The sequence below is a fragment of the Alligator mississippiensis genome, chromosome 14, assembly GCF_030867095.1.
Source record: "Alligator mississippiensis isolate rAllMis1 chromosome 14, rAllMis1, whole genome shotgun sequence".
NCBI classification, from domain to species: domain Eukaryota; kingdom Metazoa; phylum Chordata; order Crocodylia; family Alligatoridae; genus Alligator; species Alligator mississippiensis.
In genome coordinates, this window is record NC_081837.1 from 20,967,290 (window position 1) to 20,978,054 (window position 10,765).

General features: G+C 51.8%; 1 gene segment (V, D, J or C); it reads right to left on the reverse strand.

Moving 5' to 3' along the window:
• Window positions 1-8,831: 8,831 nt before the first annotated feature.
• LOC132244877 (Ig heavy chain V region PJ14-like) lies at window positions 8,832-9,306 on the reverse strand. The segment is given in 2 exon segments: window positions 8,832-9,157; window positions 9,261-9,306. Coding segments are annotated over 2 exon segments (372 nt in total).
• Between the last annotated feature and the right edge of the window lie 1,459 nt (window positions 9,307-10,765).

Below are 10,765 nucleotides of genomic sequence, written 5' to 3' on the forward strand. Positions count from 1 at the left end.
CATTTCTTGTCCTGGCATGGTCTGGATCCTTTTGGTGTGTTCTGGGCCTGAGGAAGTTTGCTTCTGGTGATGAGGTTGGCAAGGTGGGTGACAAGCGGTTTTAGGATTGATTCAACGAAACCTGATATTTCCTCAGTTAGGGTCCCATGGTTGGATATGATAGGTCTGCCAGGGTTCCCTTGTTTGTGGATTTTAGGGAGCATGTAAAAAGTCTCCGGGTTAGGTAGCAGGGGGATCAAGGTCTGTAGTTTTTCTTGTAGTCTTGATGGAAATGATTTGATGGTATTGTTGAGTTTTTTGGTGAAAAGGGGAGTAGGATCTTCTTGTAGTTCTTTGTAGTAGGTGGTGTCAGAGAGCTGTCTCTTGGCTTCCTTTATGTAATCCTCACGGTTTAGGATGGCTATGGCTCCTCCTTTATCTGCTGGTTTTATTACTATTTGGTGGTTAGATCTTAGAGAGTCTATGGCCTTTTTCTCTGGTAGAGAGAGGTTGTTGTGGTGGCATGTGTTGCTGATTATTTCATTGTTCATTCTTTCCCTGAAGCAGTCAATGTAGCGGTCAAGGTTAGGGTTTCATCCACTGCAAGGTTGGTTGCTGCTTTCAGTTTCAGGCCAATCTGGTGAGCCCACATGGGCAGTCTGTTACATGTATAAATCCCAGCCCCACCAGCATACACCCAGAACTGAGGCCAGAGGGACACTGGGTCACTAAAGTGCAGCTGGTTTCCCTAAAATATGCAGACCCCGGTGGGAGTAGAGTGTGAGCTCAAAGGATAATTGGGCCCAATGTGCATTTGGGTGTCTGACGCATCCTTTGGCAGGGAAAGGCTGTGGGATGCAAGTGCAGATGTGAGAAAATGAACTATACCTATTTGTGAACTGGAGCCCTCTTCACAGGCAAATGTATAGGGGAATTTGGATGTCTAGACCCACAGCAGATGATGGGATACAGAGGCTCGCCTCATGGGAAAGGATTTCGGGTTTTATGTTCTCACTTTGTACGTCCCACCCCTCAGTGGCTGGAGGCTGTGAACTCCTGAATGTGCAAACTCCTCATTTCTGTGATGCTTCGTTCTGTTCTTCCTGTGGAATTGCACTGCAAATATGTGGCTCTGAACAACTGTCAGAAACAGAGAAGGGAAATGTCCCATTTTCCCCTTCCTCTAGGTTGTTGAAACTTTTGAAATACTTTTCTGTATGTTGCAGAGAGGGAGAAACAAGAAGAAACAATCATTGTTTGGTAGAGGAAGTGTTATAATTGTGCTTCCAGTGGAGGGGGACAAAGGGAAGCATTAACTCAGAGAAAAATGGGCAAGGAGTGGTTCTAGCAAGCAACTGACTCCACATGCATGTGTATCTCCATCTGAGTCTCTCCTTCTTTCTCCCTGGAAGAGAACTCTTCCCTCTTTCTCCATCTTTCTGTTGTATCTTTGGTCACTTTTTAGGTCTCCATTAAATTTCCAGCTCTGATCTCCATAGCAAGTCCAGGCTGGATCCTCCCTCCTGAATGCAGGGCTGGAGCTTTTGCTTCTTCGATCCAGGATGATGGGAATCCCTCAGTAGGACCTGAGGCAGCAAGAAGGTCAGAATCCCCATGAAGGTAAGAAGGAGCCGGTCTCAGGAGTTTTTCTGTGATGTAGGAACTGTTCCCAGAAACTCCCTGCTGGGACCAAGTAGCTTGCTGCACAGAACATTAGAAGGAAATGGTCATTAATTGTGGTGTTAGCAAGGCTGTGCTATCTTTCACAGTGCCGTTTACGCCAGAAGTTTCCGCCTTCCTCTGTTCTCAAGGAGTGAACAAGATCTGAGCTCCCCTGGGACAATCCTGATGGAGCCAGACCCCATTTGGCATGGCCCAAGCCTCACACGCAGCAACGGAGATTCACCATTGGCTGCCTCTCCTTCCTAAAAGGACTTGCTTTGTTCTAGCACTTCATGTTTGTCCTCTGTCCTCCATCCTCTGGCATTTGTCATGCCACCCCCACCTCTTCTACCATGGGGTCATGATCAGTAAGTCACCCTCCCTAGTGAAGCCACTTCTGTACAATGGGATGTGTCTTTATAGTACAACCCAGGATGCTCATTGTCCTACAAACTAGTGATGGTCAGCAAGATAGGCCATGGGGAGACCGCTCCCTCTGTCACTGACTGGATGCAGGCGGGGGGTACCAGTTGCCAATGCCCAGAAGCATGGGGTTGGGGGAGGCTTGCTTTATTCAGAAGGTGCCTTTTCTGGGGTAGTTATGCTGGGCATAAACAGCGGGTACTGGATCCTCCCATCTGACTTCTGTGCAAGTCCCACTCCAGGCCCTGGGGTCCTGATTGCCCACTTGCTGAAGGGACCTGTCCCCACACCTGGCAGAATGGTGGGGCCTGGTATGGAGGTGCCTGAGGTCAGGGAGAAGCTGTCCAGTCCTTGTTATGGGTTGCAGAGGAGCAGAGTCAGGCCTGGGTTTGCTGGGTACAGCCATGGCAGTGTTGAAAGCCCACAGGGAGATTATATCCACTTGGAGAGGCTTGACCACAGGATATAGGCCTGAGTAGCTCAGCTCTGTGCAGTACTGGCTGTACCTAATGCATCTGGGCTGCTGTGAAAGCCGAGTCCTGGGAAGTTTCTGTCTATGTAGATCTGGAGTGCCTCCTGCTGCAGTGGAGCCCTGCCCATGGGAGGGGCGGCCTGGGGCTGCTCTCAGGTGCCAGGCTTGGCTGGCGCTGAGCAGAGAGCAGGGTCCAGGCCCTCATGACATCCCCCTGCCTCCTGCTCCTGCTGCTCTATGTGGTGATGGCCATGGGCTTTTCCTCCATCGCTGCCTGGGTATGAGTGTGGGGCTGTGTGGGCACAGAGAAATCTCTGCCCTGCAGGTGCAGCAGAAGAGGCTGGTGCTGGGGGACAGGCTCAGGGTGAAGTCCCTGCAGATCTGTGTGCATGCAGGGGGCTCTCCTGGTGCTGGGGTTGGTGATGCTGGTGTGTGGAGCCGGTGCCTGCCACAGCAGAGAAATGAGGCTGATGGTGCAACTGGGGATCCCTATGAGCACCAGCAGGTTCTGGTCCCCATGTCTCTCACAGCGACATCAACTGTGTCCTCTGCCTCCCTGCTCTTGGCTAGGAGTGCAGCAGATGCTTGCAGTAGCCCTAGGAAAGCTGAAACTCCCTTAACTGAACTGTCAATGGTAGAAGTGCCTGTGTGTGTGTGTGTGTGTGTGTATATTTGTATGTCTGTGGCCTCAGCTCTGCTTTCCAGCTTTGACCTCTGTGAATGTTGAACACCAAGGTCAGTGCTAGGAGACCTTGATTCCTGCATGGACTGAACAGTGTGCTAGAAGTCAGGCCTGGGTGGGCTCAGCTCCCGCTCTTGGTTGTGGCTGCTCAGGGTGCCAGTGAAGGGCATGAGGCTGGGACCAGCCTGAGAGCTGCACAAAACCTGCTCCCCTTGTGCCTCTAAAAGGAAGTCCTGAGCTAAAGGCCCTACTTTTCCAGCCCCTGAGCACAGGAGAGCTTGGTAGGAAGCCCCCAGTGATAGGCCGTGGGTGAGCCAGGCATGCAGTTTTGAGAAGGGATGTCTGTGGTCCTCCACGGTGAGGGTGAAGCGCTCTGTGGAGCTGGCAGCTTGCCCATGCCCCCTGCTCTGCCCTGTGTCACTGTGCAGTGTCCAGCACAGGTATAGGGCTGATGCCTGAAGTTGGCAGGACAGATGTCCACAGCACAAGGAAGCACCCAAGGAAAGGTTAATGTGGACCTCCTTGCTTCCTCCAGCTCTGGCCAAGCTGGGAATCTGAGCCAGCTACTGGGGGATGGTACAGCTCAGGCAGGATGGGGGAGGCTCCTGGCTGGGAGTAAAGTGCAGGGGCAGGTGCTTGGCTGGTGTGGCAGTACCAAGTGAGATGGAGCAAAGTTTTGCTGAGACCTGTACCTATCATGCTGACAAACACTGTCTGATGGCTGTGTCTGCTGTCCATCTGTCTGGCAGTCAGAGAAAGCACAGCCCCAGAAAGAGACATGAAAGTTGCAGATTTTTTTTGTTTGGTTGTTCTCTGTGATTTGGGGGTTTTTGCTTTTTGTTTTTATTGTATTTTATTGTATTCTTCTTTCCAAGGGCGAGGCAGAGAAGTGTAAACCTTGATTTATTTTATTTTTTTAATTGAACTGAGGGTGATGGCAGGGCTGGAGGGACTGGATCAAAGTAGGACAGAGAGGCTTTAATAACACCTGCTCTTTGCTGTCTATGTGTCTGCCTGTGTATTAAGGGTCCACAGGACTCTGCTTCATTGGGAATTCCCATGCTTGTTCCAACTGGGCCTGTGTGGGTATTTCCCTGTGCACACACTTGGTGCAGCCAAGTGGGCATTTCTAGAAAGGGTCGTCTTTGTTCTTTACATATACGGACCCAGGAATGTGCCTCTATTTAAAGAGGTGTAAAGAGCTCACATCGGTCTCTCCAGGTACCACCTTGCTCTTCAACATTTCAGTGGGGTGACAATATGTCTTCCCCTGCCTGTGGTTGAGGCCTTCAGCATTGCAAGAGGTGTGAATGCATCTCCCTGTGACCTGTGACCAGCCCAAGGGTGTTTCAAATGCCGAGGGTCTGTCTTCTTCTGCTCTTGTCTGTGTGCTGCTCCCAGCACAGTGCCCTGCACCCTGTGGCTCTGGAGCTCCCACAGCACAGCAGGCCATTAAAGCTGTGTGAAACACCATCGTTTCATTTTGAAGGGACAGTGTTTCATTTTGTCATTTCATTTCATTTCAAAGCAATGTCTCGTTTTACCATGTTGCCCATAGGCTATAATGGGGAATGATGAAAATGCCTAAAACATTGTCAGATCTTGCCTGATTCAGATGCAAGTTGCAGGGGTGGTAGCCCCTTCTGAGGGCATGAAGCCTGCCAACTTTAAAGGACATAGGTGCAGAAGTTTCTTGGAAAGTGCAGCTCAAAGTATTGAAAGCAGCCTTCTGTCATCTGGCAAGCTGATCTCGGGGGCTTGCACCCCCGGAGGGCTGCGCCGGACTCCTCCCAGGGGTGCGGGCCCCGGATCTGCACTGGATGACAGAAGGCTGCCACTGCTGCCTAGGACCGGCACTGAGCGCAGCCTGCACCCAGCACTGGGCAGGACAGATGGTGCCGCTGGCCCCAGGCAGCAGCGGCAGCCTCCTGCCATCCAGGCATAGATTTGGGGGAATGCACACCTGGGAGGAGTCTCTCACAGCCTCCGAGCTGTCTCAGGGCTGTGGGGCCCTGGATCTGTGCCAGATTACAGGAGGCTGCCGCTGCCACCTCGGACTGGTGCTGGGTGAAGCCTGCATCCAGAACGGCTCCATGGAGCTCAGCCCAGTGGTGGGAGGTGGAGTGCAGGGCCAGGGCTGTGCTCTGCCTCCTACGCCGAGGCTGAGCTCCCAGGCACGTGTACGCCTGAGTCATGTCCCTAGTCCTATAATAGCACAGCAGGCTGGTGGCAGCCTGAGTCCTGGCTGCCAGGCTGGGGAGTCTGTCCCTTGTATTCCTGCAAGAAGGACAGACGGAGAAGTGGGGCATGATGGAGACCAGGGCAGGACACCTAGGTTCAATTCTCATACTAGTGGTCACTTCTGAGCTATCCCTGGATTTAATCCCTGGCTGGTTCAAGTGATCTAACAGGCCTGATGTGTCCGACCCAGCAGGGAGAGCACAGGGCTGGCAGCTGCTGCCTCTGCTGCTCACACAGCCAGGTCGGTCCTGCAGGGCTGGTTTTTGTGCAGGCTCTCGTGCATTTTCATTCACTGTGTGTTTGGCACAGTAATACTGGGCTGTGTCTGCAGGCTGGACCCCGGTCAGGCACAGGTGCACTTGGCTGCTGGACGTGTCTCTGCTGATGGTGAGGCGGCTTTGGAAAGCGCTGTTATAGTTAGTGCTTCCACCACTCCAGATAACTCCTAACCACTGCAGCCCTTCTTCTGCTGGCTGTCGAACCCAGCCCACACCATATCTAGTGAAAGAGAATCCAGACACGGTATAGGTCAGGCTGAGGGTCTCTCCAGGCTTCACCACCCCTGGGCCAGACTCCTTCAGTGTGATCTGTGACAGGACACCTAGTGGAGAAACAAATAGGGAATTAGCTAATGGACCCTCTCCCTCTGCATCTTCATCCCCCTGCCCCACATCCCAGTAGACACTTACCCAGGGGGGCTGCTAGCAAGATTAATAAAGCTAGTGCTGGTGTCATGGTCCTTCTGACTAATGCCCGGTATCCCCAAGGGAAAGGAGGTGGCAGGTCTGAGGAGACACTGAAGCACCCAGAGCCAGGGCTGGTGCTTAATGAGGACACTTCCAGGTGTCAAGCAGGAAACTGGGTCACACAATTTGCATGTGCTTGTTTTATAAGGGGGCTTGCTGCAGATCTCTCTGAACACAATGTAAATCTGTCTATTTACTATTGGGGTTTTGAAAGCCAAGGGGTTTAGGAACGTGGAGAAGCTGATCAAGACCTAGAGGCATTATGGAAAGTGTGCATGAGCCAGGAGTTGTCAAAGTGAATCCTTTCAAGCTCGGGACCTTCCCTTCTCTCCCAGGGAACAAACCCTTCCCTGCTTTTGTCTTATGATGGTCTCAGGGAGGGATGTGTCCATGCTGTTTTTTGTTACAATCAATAGACTGAGCCCCAGGATCTTGCGGGGGAGGGGGGAAGGGGAGGGAAAAGGGGGTCTTGTTTTATTCCAAAGGTGACTTTTCTGGGCTAGAAGTCTCAACTTACTCCATAGGAGCAGGGGGAGTGATACCCCCAGAACAGAAATTTGCTATACAGGTGTTTGTGTGAGGAAAAAGGATCTCAGGGGGTGACCCTTAAGTGGAACACATTGGATTACTGTCTACGAAACAGGTATCATGGTGATAAGCATTTTATTTTGACCTGGTAAAATTATGGAAATGGGGATAAATAGCATAGAGACTGATGGGCATCCTTCCTTTCCTTACTTGAGCAGTTGGTCCTCTGTGCTCGCTCCATGCTGATCTCTGCCCATGCAGGTTTGCTGAGTGTCTCTGTTGCGGGGTGCCTGCATGTGCTGGACAGTGCTGCACCCCTGTGTTCCCCTATTGCTGTAGCATTACATTGTGTGAATAACTTGGGAAATGAGGGTGTTCTTAGTCTACCAGAGAGTGTGAAATGACTGGGGATCATGTTGTACTCATAGAGGGCACTGGAGAAGGTTTCTCTTGGTCATGGTGGGTATCTGGAGAGCGGGAGGCTGCATCATTTTCTCTGCGTCTTATAACAGTTGTGTGTCCCTCTATCCATATCCTGCACTTGTATTCCCTCTCTCTTGGCACTCACCCAAGTTCCAGATGTGCCAGGCAATGGTGGGAATCCCCACTGGTGCAGCTTGATAAGACCCCATGAAAGCCAAGGTGATGGTGGGGTCAAGCTGTCTGTTACCAAAGAATTGGTCCATGAATGAGGGCAAACCTTGCTCGTGAGCTGGACACTGAGGTCTCAACCCCCTCCACCCCACCTCCCCCATGCCACTCCACCCCTCAAGAGCTGGACACTGCAGTGCCTTTGATGGTAAAAGGCACTGACAGCAGAGATCCCCATGTCCTTCCAACATCTCTCCTTCATGGAGCAGAGGATGGGAGGAGCCCCCGGTGCTGTCCTAAGTGCTGTCTTGTAGTATCTCTGTATCATTACTAATGTGAACATTTGGTGCCACCCTGTGGATGTGGGATCTTTTGAAGTATGAAAACTTGACTGAACCAAAGAAACTTCTTTGACAGACTGTGCAATGCCAACCCCAGCCAAGAAATCCCTTTCCCATGGGGTTAGGTCAGGATGCCAGAATTCTTGGCCCAACATGAGCTGGCTGAGCCCTGTGCATCTCGTAAGGGTCTGTAGTCAATGATGTCCAGGCCACATAGAAATCGTTAAAAACAACAATATACCATAAATAGTTGTCTGGCTCTGCTTACAGGCCTAGCTGCAACCTTGCAGCATGTCTGCCTTCTCTTCAGGTGGGAAGGTTCTTCAGGATTCATCCCCAGCCACGAGCCTAACTCAGGGCAGGGCTGTGTCAGGCCAAACTCGCTGGGTAGTTTGGAGCCATGGCCACTGTGAACCCCTGTGAGCTACCTGACATCCAGCCACGGGCACTCTGAACGTCCTTGCAGGAACCTGGTATCCAGCATCCACAGGGTGGTCAGGATCCTGCTGTGGCAGCTGGGGTCTCAGGCTACTGCAGAGCCAGCATCACAAAACAGCCATTTGGTGATGCTACTGTACAGTAACTCCAGTTGCTGTGCAGTCATTTAATATTTTTGTATACAAGTACTAAATGACTGTACAGTAATGACTGCACAGTCATCATCTTGTGTAGACATGGCTGATGGGTCTGTGTGGGAGCAAGGGGATGTCTTGGTCAGGATCATGTCTCAGGAAAGCCCTGTCCAGCCACCATCTCCAATTGTGTTGACCAGTGCAGAGAGGTCTGTAAGTCCTGGCACAGACAAGGGGTGTCAGGACTCCAGAGTTGTGTCCCTAGTCCTAGAAAAGCACAGCAGTCTGCTGGCAACTGCCTGAATCCTGTGTGCCAGCTTGGGCAGCCTTTCTCTTGTAGTTCTTCAAGGACAGGTCAAGCTAGGGGCACAATGGAGACAAGGGCAGGGTATGTGGGGCCCATTCTAAATATGAGATTTTTGACCCACTGATCACTCTTGAGCCTTCCCTGGATTGAATCCCTGGCTGGTTCAAGTGATCTAACAGGTCTGATGTGTTTGACCCAGCAGGCAGCAGAGCCTGGGCCTGGCAGCTGCTGCCTCTCCTGCTCACATGGGCGGGCAGGTCCTGCAGGGCTGGTTTTTGTGCAGGCTCTCATGCATTTTCATTCACTGTGTATCTGACACAGTAATACTGGGCCGTGTCTACAGGTTGCACCCCGGTCAGGCGCAAGTAAACTTGGCTGCTGGACGTGTCTCTGCTGATGGTGAGGCGGCTTTGGAGAGCGCTGTTATACTCAGTACTTCCACCACTCCAGATTATTCCAACCCACTCCAGCCCTTTCCCTGCTTCCTGCTGAACCCAGCTTATATGATAGCTAGTGAGAGAGAATCCAGACACGGTGCAGGTCAGGCTGAGGGTCTCTCCGGGCTTCATGACCCCTCGGCCAGACTCCTTCAGCGTGATCTGGGCCAGGATACCTAATGGAGAAAAATACATCATTAGTAAATGAACAACCTTCTACCAGTCTCCCTCTCATCCTGCTGCTGCATCCCCCTGTCCTACAAGACAGGAGGCACTTACCAGGTGGAGCTGCCATAAGGATGAGCAAAGCCAGCACTGGTGTCATGGTCATTGTGGCTGGTGCCTGGTGTCCCCAGCAGACAGGAGGCAGCAGCTCTGGGGAGACACTGAGGTGCACAGAGCCAGGGCTGGTGCTTAAGGAGGAACCTTGCCTGCGTTAAGCAGGAAATTGGGGAACAACATTTGCATGTGCTTCTTTTATAAGGGCCTTTCACAGATCTCACACAAGGTAGATTTGGCTGTTGACTAAAGGAGTTTTGAGAGCCATGGAGAAACCTGGAAATGGGGAGTCGGCTTTGTTATTGTACCAGACAAATGGCACAGAAAACCAAGAGCCAAACAATAAAAATCTAGAGGAGTTACAGATTTTGTCTCTGGCTGGATATTATCAAGGCAAAACCTCCCATGATCTGGGACTTCCCCTCTCTCCCAGGGAAATATCCCAGAGTCCTGCCAGGGAAAAATCTCCCAGGGAAAATTCCAGTTTCTCAGTGAAGGATGGATCCATACTACTTAAATGTTGAATGAGCCCCAGAGGCTTGGGGGTGCCTTATTTTATTCAGAGGGTTCCTGACTTTTGGTAGAAGTGACAACTTGTTTCATAGCAGCTGAGGGATCGATGCCACCAGAATACAGAAACCTAATGAAACTGGATGCTTTTTATTTTATATGGAAGGACTCCCAGGGTGTGAAGGTTAAATGCTGTGAATTTGCTTCATTTCTGGGAAACAGGCTATCGTTTGAACGAGGCAAATGAGGGAAATGATGAAAAAGCAGAGCATAAAAATCCTCCCTTTTCTAAGAGGGCAGTTGGTCCTTCATAGTTGCTTTGTGCTTATCTCTGCCCATTCACACGTGTTGGGTGTCTCTGCCCTCTGGTGCCTGCGTGTGTGTGTGGGGGGAGGCTCTATGCATGGATCTGGTGTGTCCGACTGCATCACAGGATGTGGATGTGCACTAGTCTGGTCTCTGGGATAGGAGAAGGGCTAGGTCCATCAGGGATACATCCTGCCATGGAAAGATGCCGAGCTGGAGGAGGGCACCAAACCCTGGGTGCCTAAGTATTTTGCCTCCTGTCGAAAACCTGAGTGGCTCAGGGTGGTTAACCCGTTGAGGCCTAGTCCTACACAGCTGCATAAAGCCCCAGTGCCTGGGTGTCTGTAGGCCTACTGGAGTAGTTCAGGCTTCCCCAGGACCTTTCCCCTCTGCCTGCAGAGTATGGGTCATGGCCCAGCTGCCCTTGAGTGCTGCATGATGGGGAGAGCCCAGGGCTGGGGAGCCCCATCCTGCCCTGTGTGTGTGCAAGCCACAGGAGGCTGGGACAGGGTCCAGTCCTATCAGCATCCTCTTGTTCTGCTGGGGTCTCTTACAGCTCCTCCCGCAAGTCCCTGGGTTGGTCTCTGCAGGCATGCTCAGGACTGGCCCTGCTACTGTGTGGCATGGAGATATGGCCCATGGGCTTGGTCATGTCAGAGCAGGAGGCAGTGAGTCCCCAGGGAGGGGGA